Source organism: Acipenser ruthenus, chromosome 2 (genome assembly GCF_902713425.1).
Source record: "Acipenser ruthenus chromosome 2, fAciRut3.2 maternal haplotype, whole genome shotgun sequence".
Taxonomy (NCBI): domain Eukaryota; kingdom Metazoa; phylum Chordata; class Actinopteri; order Acipenseriformes; family Acipenseridae; genus Acipenser; species Acipenser ruthenus.
Window position 1 is genome coordinate 24,619,283 of NC_081190.1, and position 15,370 is coordinate 24,634,652.

General features: G+C 35.7%; 2 protein-coding genes across 3 annotated transcripts in view; one reads left to right on the top strand and one right to left on the bottom strand.

The window, feature by feature from the left end:
- The first annotated feature begins 238 nt into the window (after positions 1-238).
- On the top strand, positions 239-6,049 carry LOC117963437 (peptidyl-prolyl cis-trans isomerase C-like). Its single transcript, XM_034903539.2, has 5 exons — positions 239-446; positions 1,062-1,175; positions 3,632-3,725; positions 4,592-4,776; positions 5,160-6,049. Exons 1-5 carry the CDS (start codon positions 342-344, stop codon positions 5,286-5,288), a joined length of 627 nt encoding a protein of 208 aa, XP_034759430.2. The 5' UTR covers positions 239-341; the 3' UTR covers positions 5,289-6,049.
- Positions 6,050-7,872: 1,823 nt separating this feature from the next.
- Positions 7,873-15,370, bottom strand: part of LOC117963435 (sorting nexin-24-like) — a 45,332-nt gene continuing 37,834 nt past the window's right edge. For both annotated transcript variants that reach the window (XM_034903534.2, XM_058992509.1), the window contains exons 4-7: positions 10,946-11,040; positions 10,808-10,840; positions 9,753-9,817; positions 7,873-8,032 (exon numbers count right to left, since the gene is read on the bottom strand). In XM_034903534.2, the coding sequence (XP_034759425.1) occupies positions 7,962-8,032; positions 9,753-9,817; positions 10,808-10,840; positions 10,946-11,040 (264 nt within the window). In that variant the 3' untranslated portion in view covers positions 7,873-7,961. The remainder of the gene's footprint in view (positions 8,033-9,752; positions 9,818-10,807; positions 10,841-10,945; positions 11,041-15,370) is intronic.

A 15,370-nucleotide genomic window follows, 5' to 3' on the forward strand; every position in this document is an offset into this window, starting at 1 on the left:
ATACTCAATTTTGCATCCATTGGCTGAAATTACCAGTCCTGTCCCATGAGTGTACAACAGTTTCATTTACTTTTATCCGGCTTTGTTTGTTATACTTTTCAGCAGAAATAATGTGCAACGTTGTAAAATAATGTTGCAGACTTGGCACTGTAAAGCACTAATTGAAACGTACACACGTGAAAACCCCAACTCCTCCTTCTAACGTATTCCGAAAAGATTCTGTAATATCTCCCCTGCTCACTTAAGGGTCTGCTCTATGCAGGAAGTGCTTCAGTGATTCATATTCGTTTTACAGCAGAAGCTGCGGCTTTTTTTCTTCCACGTCCTTCCTAGCACGTAAGATGGAACCGAGAACAGTACTCAGCGTTTTGACGCTTCTAGTCTTAGTAACATTTCCTGCTGTGGAATGCGCAAAAGGAAAAAGAGGACCAAAACTAACAGCTAAGGTTGGTATCACAATGTTCCTAATGTAGATTAGAAATGCAGGTGCCAAGGTCAGTAACACCGCAGGCTGAAGTGAGGTAAACAAGGAATGATGAAGATCTATTTGTAATTTGAATGTGTGTAACAGTATCGGTACAGCTATTTAGTATAGATTAAAATATGGTAATGGAATCAATTTGTATGGTATTAACATTACACTCGGTGGTTTCAATGGGTGATTAAAAAGTACGTTTACAACATCAATGATATGGTGCGTTGATGTGGTAAACTTATTTTCCTATCGCCCTGTAATACAGATGGTGCTACTACAGCAACCAGAATCAAACATCTAAGACATGGAGGTCATATTGATTCATTTGTCCATGTACTACTAAGCGTGTGCATGGAATAACATTTTGAATCAATTCTATTTAGTTGTTATATTTTTAACATTACAAAACGATGTCAGACTTGTCGTTTCGTATATGCTGCACCAGTGATGTGCCAATTATGAACCCCCAAGTAACCCTGTGAAGAAAAAAAAAACGGCATTAGCCACTTTCTAAATAAACCAGATTATTATGTCAGTTATTTATATCACTCAGACAGTATATGCACTTGTTTTTTTATTGTTTCAGGTGTTCTTTGACATCCAGGTGGGAGAGTACGAGGTTGGCAGAATAGTTATTGGGCTGTTTGGGGAAGTTGTGCCAAAGACAGTGAACAACTTTATTACCCTTGCAACTGGTGAGGTATGAACAGTTTAAAATGTAAAGTTTATATGTAGTAGTACACAACATATACAATAGATTGCAATGGTTTCTGATTATTCTTATTATTTATAGTCTCTTCTAACTATCTGCATAGCCACTATATGGATATATTAGCAGTCCCTGACTGTAGGTCGCATGCAAGCGGCTGCTTTTGTGTTAGTTGGTGGAATCGGCTTTATAAGTAGCAAAGCCACCTAATGATCCTTTCCATGCCGAGTTGAATGAATGTGTTTTTTTAATCCAGTATTTCACCTCTACACCAAGTGATTCCACCCATATATGTAATTGAAACCAATCATTGTTATGATAGGAGTAACACCGTGTAACAATTTTTTTTTTGGTTCCTGGGTAGTAAGTGTTATTTCCTAATTGCTAATGCCTCAAAAGTATAGAAAATGGCTATTATTCCCCACAAACTTTGCTTTTGTGACCAGGACAGTGATATTTTGAAATTTACCTATTTTCTAGAACATTCCAGATAGATTCAGTGCTGAGTAAACTTGGAGTAACTTCTAGAACTTTCTAGAACTTTCCAGTAATATAAATAGTAGTATAAATACAGGGGCCTTAAGCCCACCAGTTCAGTTTAGTTCCAGCTGCCTAAGGGATACATATCTGCATTTTTCTGAGATGGCATCAAGGTCATAGGAGACTTCAAAATGGTGGCATTCCTGATGGGTCTCCAAGGCGGTTTTACCAAGTTTCCCTGCTATCTTTGCCTTTGGGACAGCAGGGACACCAAGGCGCACTACCACAGGCGGGACTGGCCACAGCGGACCGAGTTCTCTGTGGGGAGGAACAACGTCAAGTGGGAGCTACTGATGGACCCCCGGAAGGTGCTGATGCCACCACTGCACATCAAATTGGGCCAATTTGATTTGAAACAATTTGTCAGAGCTCTAGATAAGGAGTCGGCAGCCTTCAAGTACCTTCAAGACTTCTTCCCTAAGCTGTCTGAGGCAAAGGTCAAAGCCGGTGTCTTTGTCGGACCACAGATAAAGAAGATCCTGGAGTGCAATGAATTCCCCAAGAAGCTCACTAGTAAGGAGAAAGCGGCTTGGAACAGCTTTGTCCCAGTGGTTCGGGGCTTCCTGGGCAATCACAAGGCTGAAAACTATGTGGAGCTGGTTGAGACTCTGGTGAAGAACTACGGCACAATGGGCTGTAGGATGTCCCTCAAAGTCCATATCCTTGATGCTCATCTTGATAAATTCAAGGAGAACATGGGAGCGTACTCGGAGGAGCAAGGCGAGCGCTTCCACCAGGATATACTGGACTTTGAACGCCGCTACCAAGGACAGTATAACGAGAACATGATGGGAGACTACATTTGGGGGCTGATTCGTGAAAGTGATTTACAGTATAATCGTAAATCTCGAAAAACTACTCACTTCTAAATCTTTTGTAGTCATTTTTGTATTACTTTAGTATAAATACATGTTAATTTGGATTCACATGTTGTTTTTTTCTGACTTTATGTGAACGAAAAGACACAAATTCACCCATTTTCTCACTGGAAATAGGTCAATTCAAAATATCACTGTCCTGGTCACAAAAGCAAAGTTTGTGGGGAATAATAGCCATTTTCTATACTTTTGAGGCATAAGCAATTAGGAAATACCACTTACTACCCAGGAACAAAAATTGTGTTACATAGTGTTAATAATATACACTTAGTGAATTAATCCTGGTATTATCTGTTTGTCTGCATTAGTTCTATTGCAATAAATAACTCATTTGGGCCTCATCTGGAAAGAGTCCAATGCAATCTGAATGTTTAACATCAACAGCTGCTTCTTTATGTGAAGAGTTTGACTTGAAAGCTGCATTGCACAGCCCTACAATTTCTGACGAAATAAAAACCAGCAGTGGTTAAAGCACATTTCAATTGTGTAGATTAAAACATCTTATATTCACTGTTGAGCAATCTTTTCCCTGGACACTTCAGCAACGCATATGAGGTCACCTATGTAACAGTTCAGTTCAGACAACATTTTTGGGTGCTGTTCTCAATTGATTTGTACTGTTTACAACATACTGTATTAGATCTGATGTTTCTAGATAGATTTCTGGCCATACTTTATTACCTTCAGGATACTGACTATTCCAGCTGTGTTAATTAGTCAAAATGCACACATTATTCCCTTCATAGACTCAAAAGGCTCTGAAGACAGATATAGTTGTATAGGACATATTATTTCACTTATATCAGACCAATCTCAAAGTAAAATGTGTATCTATGCCCATTTTTAAAAATGTATTTTTAAAGTATAAAATTGGTTAGCCTTTATTAGTTTTTCAGCAAGTCAGTACTGAAGACATACAAAATGTAGGCCTGCAGTTTATTTTTTTCTGAAATCAATGAGCATGAATACATTTAAATGTGAATATTTATGTCTTAGTAATTAATCTGTATGCTGTGTTTGCTTTTACAGAAAGGATACGGCTACAAAGGAAGTAAATTTCATCGGGTGATCAAGGACTTCATGATCCAAGGAGGAGATTTTACTGCTGGAGATGGAACTGGAGGTAAAGCATTTGATGCTAAAACCATGCTCTACAGCAGGGGCAGGCAACTCGCACATTGGAGTGCTGTTCCAGTACAAAGTTAATGGGTAAAATTAAAAAAAAGATTGAGGGTTTTATTTGGTTCGATTTCATAATTAAGGATGTGGTTGGAATAAACATTTGGATTGGAACTGAGGAAATCGGAGTCTTGTGGTTATGAACAGATTATATGGTAAGAGTGTTGTGATATGAACACTTGTCACTTGGACTTTTTTCATGGAGACTTTCTGCAGCTATGAGGAAACCATGACTTTTGATAACTACATGCCTTGACTTTGATACAGTGTTTTCTATTATTATTATTTATTTCTTAGTTGACGCCCTTATCCAGGGCAACTTACAATTGTTACAAGATAACACATTATTTTTATGTACAATTACCCATTTATACAGTTGGGTTTTTACTAGAGCAATCTAGGTAAAGTACCTTGCTCAAGGGTACAGCAGCAGTGTCCCCACTGGGGATTGAACCCACAACCCTCTGGTCAAGAGCCCTAACCACTACTCCACACTGCTACAGGCTTCGAATATCACCAGGCTCTTTTTGGATTTCTTTAAAATATTCTATGCAAACAATACATACTTTGTTCGTTATTCTTATGAGGACCAGAAAATCTTACAATGTACTCTGGAATTCTAAGTATTGAGCTAGTAAAGGTTTTGTAAAATAATTGCACTAATTTAAAACCTTTATAAAGCAAGGCAGTAGTCAAGTAAAAGTAGCGTACAGAATTTTAATTTCACCAAGTAGTTCAAATAGCTTAGGTTTGCGACTGCCATGAGCATGAACAGTAAGTGGATGAGTCTAACCACAGTCTTTGTTTCAGGCATGAGCATCTATGGAGTGACATTTCCAGATGAGAACTTCAAGCTGAAGCACTTGGGAGCAGGGTGGGTCAGCATGGCCAATGCAGGCCCAGATACCAATGGTTCCCAGTTCTTCATCACCTCAGCAAAAGCACCCTGGTTGGATGGCAAGCACGTTGTGTTTGGGAAGGTCCTTGAAGGAATGGTAAAACATAGTTTATTATATAGAGGTGAAACTGGTCTTTTAGAATTAAACCAGTTACTAGAGACAGCTTTAATATAGAGCCAAGTGAATCTTCATGGTTCCTCCAGAAGTAGGAATCAGTAAGTATTGGTCAAACTTCCAAAGAAGAATTCAGTAGGTTAAAGCATGATTGAAAACAATAAATAAGAGCTCAGTCAGAATGAATTTCATTTGCTGTTTGTTCTGACTGGGCTCTCTGGTAGCACAGTTAGTACAAGAACTAGTACTGTAGGCTAAATGGTATCTCAAATGCAAAATGTATTCTGTCTGGCAAGCATCCTACTGAATTGTTTTATTAGATAGTTATATTAAATGAACCAATATCTTCTTTCTTTCTTTTTCAGTCTGTGATTCACACAATAGAACTTCAAGACACAAACGATAGAAATCAACCCCTCCAGGACTGTGTGATTTTTAACAGTGGTAAGATAGACGTGAAAGAACCATTTGTGATAGAATTGGAAGGCTGGTAAAAAGTAATAATAGTAATAATAATAATAATAATAATAATAATAATAATAATAACAACAACAACAACGTGTGGAATTCTGCATGATCAAAAGTATAGCTTCACAAACCAGTAATATGTTAAGATGTATCAATATGTTCAGGACATTGGTCAAGTTAAATAATGTATTGATCATACAACTTAGATAAAAGGGCTCACATATCTGACACTGAATCCAGTGCTCTTGGTCTGGTACAGGTATTTTGTTGTGCGACTCAGTTCTCCTCAGTATTTTATGCAATAACACTGCAATAAATAAATGTTGCACTGTTTGTTCTTTCTACACTAGCCAGGTATATTAACCTAGTGACTAACCTGTTCAGTAGTAATAACTTCAATAAAAGGCAATAACTCAAAGTGACTGATTTGGTGTGGAACTGTGGTAGCATGGATAGAATTATGAATATTGTATTTAATATAAAATACTTAAAACTACTAAATTCTACCAGGAAAACCAGTGCAATATTTTCAGGTGTGTTTGATCAAGTAAACAGGAATTATTATTTTCTGGATATCAGGCTACATGGTGGCATCAATACCCTCAGCCGTGATTTTATTTATTTTTTTAACAGAGGTGAGTAAATTAGCAAAAGCTTTTGTTAACACTAATCTTGTGTAATAAAAATAACATGCACCTGTATGTAAAACTAATGTAGAGTTTATATATGCTGTTACATAATTGTATTAAGTACCCCCTGAAATTGTTGAGTAAAAGTGTTGATGGTGCTAATGTGGGTTTTTTTTGTACAAAAACGAATACATTACAATGCTTTTTCACTTTTCACTTTTACAATACTTTTTCATTCCACTTGAACTAACAAAGTGTATTTGTATAATTGTTGAATGCAAAAAGGGCTATGCTTTTGGTCTGAAATCACACACAGGACAAGGATTTAACATGTTACCCATTGATGTATGAATTAATAAATAAATAATAAATATCACATCTGTGAACTATATAAACTTTAAAATTGTTTAAAAAAAAAAATAATCAAACCATAAAAAAAAAACGTTTTTTAGTTACTACAAATTTATACAACATATTCCACATGTTCTATAAATTACCTCTCTGTGGATGCCCTTTTCAGCAGGTTAAAGCTGAATATGGTGAATATTTATTTGGATGAACTACAGTACTAATATAGCCCTCTTCACTGTGTTATAGGGGGTGATGTTATTACAAAGACAAGAATAACTGAGTGGTAAATGTTGATGGGATAAACAGATACCATCACAGGTAAATAACATGCTTAGACAAAAGACAAATAATCATGGTACACTTTATTAGTATTATACTGTACGTTGATGTCTAATTAAGCCGGATGTCAAGTCATGTATACAAACAAGGACACAAAGTGCTAGAATATCACAGTTATACCTCTAATGCAAGTTATCACAAGTTTGATAGCTTAACCTTAACATTTCATAATCACAAGATCATGAGCTGGTTTTCTCTTGATACTAATAGCATGCTTCAAGGTGTTTTTTATTGTCTCAAACCCAACAAAGCTGGTGATAGAATATTTATTGAACGGGAGGGAAGATACAGCTGACATGAATAGTTAAAGTGGAAGACAATATTTGACCTCCCTTTTAGGGTTGTGATTCAGTACTGTAACATGCATTCTCAGTATAGACGAGTCAGTATATCATCACAGGATACGTTTCATTCGACTGGAAACAGCACAGTAACAAAAGTCAGAGAACGATTCAAGACATAACTTACACAAAGGCGTGTATTTTCATGGGATGTCTTTTCGACCTTAAAAGCAGCAATACATTTTTTTTTTTTTAAATCACAAAAATAATTTGATATATAATGTGGAAAAACAAAAACACAGATTTAAACATATGTAGACTAAACTCACATATTTGATCATTTAAATAATTCAAACAATTTATTTTTAGTTGCTGACTGTCCCATCTACAGTATTGTACTTCATTTTTCAAAAGACACTGCACCAGTCAGAAGTAGGTAAATTATATATATATATATATATATATATATATATATATATATATATATATATATATATATACACACACACACACACACACATATATATATATATATATATATATATATATATATATATATATATGTGTGTGTGTGTGTGTGTATATATATATATATATATATATATATATATATATATATATATATATATATATATATATATATATATATACACACACACACCATACGTATGTTAAACAAAGGATACAATGATGAGCAATGCAATCTCCAAAAAGTATGATACACAAGTATTTAAATATTTTAAAATGTCAGTTCATCTAGCAACATGTACAAAATAGGTTTTATCACAGGTTTGTGAGTTCATGTAGTTAGTGCCTATGTAAAAAAAAAAAATCCTTAATGGAGAACATTCTCCAATACAGTGTGCAGTTGCTTTACACAAATGAAGCCTCTAAACGAACAGCTTGTTTATCAATGATTCCAAGTACTGCAGCACCGATTCCATCGCTTGTAAGTATTATTACAAAGTGCATTCATTGGTAATATATCTATAAACTAATTTTTGCTGGTACTGTAAAACCCCTTTTTGTTATCTTCTGAATCCCTTTTTTCACCAGTTATTTCTGCAAAACTGTCCATTCTGTTCTATTATTACTTTGTCTACCATGGCTGAATGTGAGGGTAAAACATCCCATGAACGACTCCTTCAATAACTACATTTGGAAAAGTATCTGGAAACAAAGAGACAGGTTAAATGATTATTTAGTATTGTATACTTTAAAAATAAGCAACAACTCATTTATTTAATTTAAAAAAAAACTAAAAATACAAAACACACTTTGTCAAGTAAATTTACTCTTGATTTGATAACTAAAATAAATACAAGTCCATTCACATTACTTCTTATACATTAATATAATATAGTGAAATCTTCCACATCCATATTTCAGGATCATTGTATCATATGATCTTCCTTAGATAAACTAAACATTTTTAAAATCTTTGTATTTGTTCTCTACTAAAATCATTTTTTGAAGCTAACCTTTCAGAAATGTAGAATCATAAATGAAAAAAGCGTATGACAGCACAAAACAAGCATTATGTTCACAATTTTCCCTCGAGTGGTGTAGATACAAAACTGTAGGAGGCTAGAAAACTACAATGGTCTAAAAGGTCAGCTTGAGAACTGAAACCTCAGCAAAAAAAACAACTGTGTAGTCATGGATACTTGCCATTTTCTTTCTGTGTTTGTACAGTAATAAAAAAGCCCCAGCAAATTCTTCTTTTAACATTCCAGTTTAATTGAAGGATGGCAAGATCCTAAATTGTATTGATATAGTTATTTAGTTTAGCCCTAAAATGATGCTGTTAATGGATTCGAGTTCAATGTGATTGTAGCCCAGGCACTTTGGGAGTTTTAAAGTCAGCATGTCACAGGTGTGTAGGGCCACCTGACAAATCTGCAAGGGGTTTTGGAGGGAGAAATAGCCATTCCAGAGTGATTACCACCTCCAGTTTCCTAATAGAAGTAGGGGTGGAAATCTGCAGTGAAGTCTGTTCTCCAGAATGGCTGCTAGAGTCATCACTTTTACAACTGTTCATAGTGAAACACGAGTTACATGTGCACTCATGGAAACAGAGACACCTCCCAAACAAGTGCTGTTATCAGCCCTCTCTCATAGTCTGTCAGATCTGCTGCTTATGTTACCCATTGTAACAAAGTGATTTTTAACATATATTTTTATATGTAACATCTCAGGGAAGGTTATGTGAAGGACAGCTTATTTACAGAATAGTGTGTGCTACGTCTTGTAATTGTGCTACGTCCAAACCCTGTTGATAGTTTTAAAGATACTTTACATATGTTTGCATTCTTTATTTCTGAGTTGTTACTACCAATTGTTATTACATTTATATGTCAGGTGACCCATGTTCAAGCTTGGTATAGTAATACTGTTTAGTTTTCAATCGAAATGTTATTCTTGTGTAAACACAACTAAAAATACAGTATAATATGTTCCTTTATTTAATCACTTAAAACATGACTTCTATACTGTATTTTGACTGAAATAAAATACCTCTGTGTAAAAAAAAACAACAACAAAAAAAAAAACATGACTTAGTCTGTTAGATTTCTAAAGTAATATTAAAAGGTAAAAACAGGGCAACGTAAAATGTAAAGGTAATTCACAAAAATAAATAAATAAATAAAAAGACATTCTTCTACAAGCAGAAAACAAAATATTTGTTTGAAAGGTATATTATAATTTCAAATACACTAAGGGGAGTGGGGGCGGGGGGCAGTTATATGTAAAACAATAATGTTATTGACATGTTACAGAGGACCTGAAAACATGTCAATATCTGAGGCCAGAATTTACATTTAGTTGGTTTATTTGGTGAAGGGTGGAACCAGTAAAGAGCTGATAAAGAATGACAGCATTTCATTACCATCGGCTGCAGGCAAGACATATGGATCCCTCAGGAACAGAAGCACCGGCTGGTGGGACAGTTTACTGGAAAGGTCAAGAACAGGAGTGTCAGCATCAGGGGATGGTAAACAGAAAACACCTCCAACTATCTGATATCAAGTGAGGCAAGCAACCTGCTTCATATGAAACCGTTTTACACAGGTCAAAACAACTAATTGCTTGCTAATTCAATTTCATCCATGGCAAAAAACGCCATGGCTCGACGGTTAGAATGCTGGACTTCAGTGTATAAGGCATCGGCAGTGATTCTTTCCCAAGGCATGTTGTGTGTCCACTGATTTTGGAGAATACCTCCCCAGTCTCAACTCCTTTCTATATGTGGCAGGACACTTCCAGTAAAGTAAAAATTAAAATCTAAATGGCAGCGCTATATCCAGCACTCATTATCGAGACGTGTACTTTAAATGGCACTATAGAGCCTTTACCATCAAACTGCAAGCCCATGATTTATTTGAGGAGATGATTCTGCCAGAGTTCTACCATAACTTAACAAAAAAGTTGCCATTAGTTTGATATCAAAGATTAAGCCAATGTAGCAAACATTACATTGTAATGGAACTGCCTTATCTACAGCCTGTATTCATCTGAATGAAGGCCTGCTAGAAATAATATGAAACTTTGAGGGCTCTACGGCTCTTGGCGTTTTACAGAGTTGCATCAATATGTGCTTTTTATAATTGTTTTATATTGTGCTGCTGAATATTCCTTTTATCAGCAGCAGTATTTTTACAATTGTTGTCCCAATAAACTTTGCACAAAGTACTGTGCTTTCTGTACTGATGGTGTAAGGCAAGGATATCCAAAGTGAATAGAAAGGACACTTGTTAAATCACACTCCCTACAGGCACAAAATCAAACTTGTTCAAATCCAGTCTACATTTCAGGCACATTTATCTTTTTGCAATCATGGTACAGTAGAAGTTCATGTCGATCTTTTTCATGTGAGTGTGGCAAAACATTTTGCTATTGCAGACCTCGATATCCTTTCCTCCAAGAAATCTTAAAACAACATACCTCGATTCTTCTGATTCAGTTTCATCAAAGGATCTGAAAAGGCACAGATTGGTATGTATAGTTAGAACAGTGCTGTCTTCCTTTCTTTTTAGTTTTTACTATTTTTTTTTTTTAATATATACCATTTTAAATTCTTACCCACAACTCTCTGTTTTTGGTAATGAAGGAAAGTGACGGATATTTAAAAATTCAAGGAATATCTTCGGCAGAACTTCATTCTCCATAATTATTGTCTGTAAAACAAACACAAAGTAGAACAGATGGAATCAGCGGCATGTCTGCAATGTTTTATACCACACAGCATGAGGAACAGAAACATGGTTTAAATTGGCAGGTCTATAACATGTGTTTGATCAGGTCCACTGATCATCTGACTGATTTTCTCCATTCTTACAAGAAACCACTTGCTGTGTGTGTTCAGCATTATTTACCAAACACGTCAGAATGTGCCCTTTTGTTTGTAGTTACCGTTAGATTGAATGTAATGCACTCTTTAGGAACATGTTAGCAATTGTGGAAAAGTAACTGAAATAAATACACTTCATTTGGTTTTCTTTGTGCTAACAATATCTAATTGATGAAGAATGTAGAAGTAATATAATCTCAACCATTAGCAACAAATGACAATACTGTTGTGATTCTACCAGCTGAAACAATACAGTTTAAATACAACAGATTAATGGGTAATTGCAAGTAAATGTACTAATATTACCAAATATTGATTTCATATCTAGGCAAACATAACTTCTACAACACACACACACACACAGTATGAGCTCTCTTGACACCAGTATTAAAGTCTTTAAATTATAACGTGTTGGCATTCGCCACATTCCAAATAGCGCCTCAGTAGTGCCAAATAGCAGCAGGGAAACGGCTGTAAAACAGAGGTTTTGGGAAAAGGGTTTAATAAATACTCAGAAAATAAAATAGCTGCCAAAAGCACAATCTGTGACAAAGGGAAAACTATGCTTTTACACATAAAATATAGAAAACGGTATTTAAACGATAAAATAGAAAATTAATTAAATTAAAACGACAACCCTTTTAAATAGACATACCAGAGATACCTTTTATTGCATTGGACAGCTGCACATTTTCTTCTCTCTTTAGATTAAAAACAACATATCTGCAGGTGCTGTTTTGCTGAAAGGAATTTGGGAATTGACAGCATTGTACTAGAGGGGTGGATTTTCACAGAAACCAACTGGTCTTATCAATCTTGGAAAGGGAAGTCCTCTGTGTGTGTTCATGGAATTGATGGCGGTTATTAATTCTAGATGTAGAGAATTTTAACAAGGTCTGCTGCTTGTTAAGCTTGACAGATCAGCTTACAATCTACAGTACTTCTTCAGCCACGCCCACCTGTATTCATTCACAGTGTTTTAAGTGTTACAGTATATCTTCAAACAGGTAGGGTTTCCTCTGTATTATGACAGACAAAGGTAAATCATCTACAATGCTATTTGCTGAACGTAAATAATTTTGAATCCTTGTATAAATGTATATGTAAATGAAACAAAACCAACTTTATGCAAAAACCGCAGGGCTGAACAATGTATGTTTTATGTCACTGTGGGGACTAAACTACACATGGATTCCAAAAACAACACATATATTTTGTAGACAACATGTATAAAGAACTAGCACACATGCAGACCCAAAGTAGGTTACTCAAGCTCAATATGGCCTAGACTAGATGACAATTCAGCGACTGGGATGGCCAAAAAAGGCATGCCCATTCCCTGCTAAACTTTCTGTTTTAGTTGAACCCCTTCCAATCAGGAAAGAAAGGACGCATTGCAATCAGAACTGTGTCTGCGATGACTGCCAAAATCACCCAACCTCAACTCGATTGATGCCTTATGAGATAAACTTTATCAGCCTCTCTAGGCTGCATATTTTGTCAAGATGAGTAGATCAATGTTCCTACATACCCAGGTGTTTTCAAGCTGTTACATCTACAAAAAGTGGTCTAAATAATCGAAAGTCGAATTTGGATACTAAAGTTGTGTATGTTTACCCAGAAGGCAAACAAATAGATTAACAGGTTTAATACCCATTGCACAATTGTTTTAATTTCCATAGCAAATACATTTTGGGGAATGTTGCTAACCTAATAAACACAGTTTGGGAGAACTAGCTAAAAAAAACTAGTGGGAATACTATTGCAATATTTTTTGGGTTGAGAAAAGTACACTCCCAGTGGATTTTATTGATTGCTTTCACATGCTTCTGCAGTAGAATTCCATATAACTAATTGTCAGAATCTTTTCTCTTCTAATACTATAACATAGCCACAAAATTACAAATGGGACTTGTTCTACCTTAACCTCAGCTAGATGCCATCATGCAGTGGAAAACAGTGCTAAAATATCACAGGATAATGCTGTCCGACAAGGGAGAGGTATAAACAGCGTAATGATTTCCCTTGAGTTTCCCTTCAAGAGAATTGTCACTAAACCCAGCATAAATGGTGACATATCTTCACTTAGGACACTGGGAAATCGAACATTGGCATTCTTTTTAGGTCCGAGCCTACTCATCAGCCAATTATAGTGGTAACTCAAGAGCTTACTAAAAACCCAGACAAGAACAGTTTGCTAACCTTCCGAGATTATGATTGTATACGCCACACAGTTTCAACATAGTGCCTCCAGAGCCTTGCAGACCCCAAACAGATATTCAGAAATGAATTGCAGATACAGGAAGGTACTGCAGCGCCTCTTAATAATTATTTCCCCAGCCGCTGGTCTCATAACTGTCCTTATGAGACAGTGGTGTTTCACCAGCAGTAATATATGTTTTTTTTTTTTTTTTTTTTTTTTTCAAATTAAGCCTTTAATTACGTGTTTAATGTTTTTAATGTGCAGCACCATATTGCCAAAGAGCAAGAGATCTCTGTTCAGAAAGTACAAAATGACAGAGATGAAAAACTATGCGTGTGTCATCCAGAAGCTGGTAGTTTGCTGACACCCGTTCACAAGCTCCGAGGGTGTAAAGAATCAATTGCTTGGTCATTTTCCTGCACTGTTGTGGGAACATGCAGTGACGGAGCGTAATTAGACATTCTAAACTGGAGGGAAAAAAAACAGGGATAAAATAATTAGGCATTTTAAAATAAATAAATACAAATGTAAACATGATTTATGCATGCAGCCAAACGAACAGGCATCTCCCCACATTCTGACAGACTCAGTAACTTGTGCTAAAGAATGGACTAAAGACATTTCATCACAAGTGGTATAGTATTCCAGATATATTGACATCACTACGTATCCCTAGAAGGAAATAATCATAAATTTAGTTTCATTGGGTTAAACACATACACATATGTTTGATTACTACCTCTCTCATAAGGGAAAAAGGTAATGTACCATAAAACAAATGTGAATGCTGGGACTAACCTCATAGCAAGTGCTTGTTACTAATACGAAAAAGCAAAAGGTAATATTAAACTTTTTAAAATGTTACCTAATGATAAATCCCCTATCAGAATTATACTGCACGGCACACAAACAATATAACTTACATGCAACACAATGATGCTTCTTCAAGATTTAAAATAAATAAATAAATAAATAAATAAATAAATGTGCAGATATGTGTTGTACTCGCATTAACAAAATCAAGCTTATTCTGTAACCCTCTGGGGAATTGTTTCGTCTGTCTCTCGGGACCACACAAGATGTCTGCTGCTATATATTCACGTTATTTTACACTGTGAGAAGTTTTCTTGTTGTCTGTCTCACTGATATTTTTCTTCTCATCATAGGCAATGGGTCAGAGAGAATTCCCCAAGGCCTGTCTGACATGCCCATTGAAACTAATTGCTAGAAAAAGCAGGTGCTCAAATCACAGTACAAGACTGCAAGGAGCACTGGGAATTCAGTGCACTTGGGGTTAATGCACTCATTTCAAAGAAACTTTATCAGGAAATGAAACGTACAATAAATACGAGATTTGCAGTGGTATAAAACTGCAATTGTGCAGACGGATTAGCTTGATTTAGAGTACTATATAAATGGTTTAAACAGTATGAATTATGCATGTTTGTTTATGCTGAGCGAATAGTGAGCAATTACAGTATAAAAAGGTGTCTGTAAACTGCTAACACAATTAAACATAAGAAAATGATTTTACAAGTTCATACGTGCATTCTGTATGATCGGGCATCCTTGGTTCCAGTTTTATCACAACTGGATTTGTTGTTCTCTAGATATCAGTAATAAGGGACAGAAAGAGGGATAGGAGACTCATTATGATCAACACACTACAACTCACACATGCATGCTTGGTTTAAATCCAAAAATATAAACTGAAGAATGTTCTGACAAAATGCATTTCATTTTCTACGGGAACAATTCTTATTAATCCTCCTTCTCCTCCTCCTCGAGCATGCCCGGTTCTGTGATGCAGGAGCCAATCAATAGCAGCTGAATGCCATCTGCTTGGGGCAGCAGAACAGCACCAAAAGTGTGAGCCATGCATCTTCCCTTATTGAAAGGTTATTTTTATGCAAGTAAACAATTCATCCTCTCGCTGCACGCTTGATGCTCATTT

Excerpts from the sequence above, each read along its gene's own strand:
- LOC117963437 (XM_034903539.2), top strand. The coding sequence starts at position 342 with ATGGAACCGAGAACAGTACTCAGCGTTTTGACGCTTCTAGTCTTAGTA. Across the intron at positions 1,176-3,631 it reads TTACCCTTGCAACTGGTGAG|AAAGGATACGGCTACAAAGG; the intron begins GTATGAACAGTT and ends TTGCTTTTACAG. Across the intron at positions 3,726-4,591 it reads TGCTGGAGATGGAACTGGAG|GCATGAGCATCTATGGAGTG; the intron begins GTAAAGCATTTG and ends TCTTTGTTTCAG.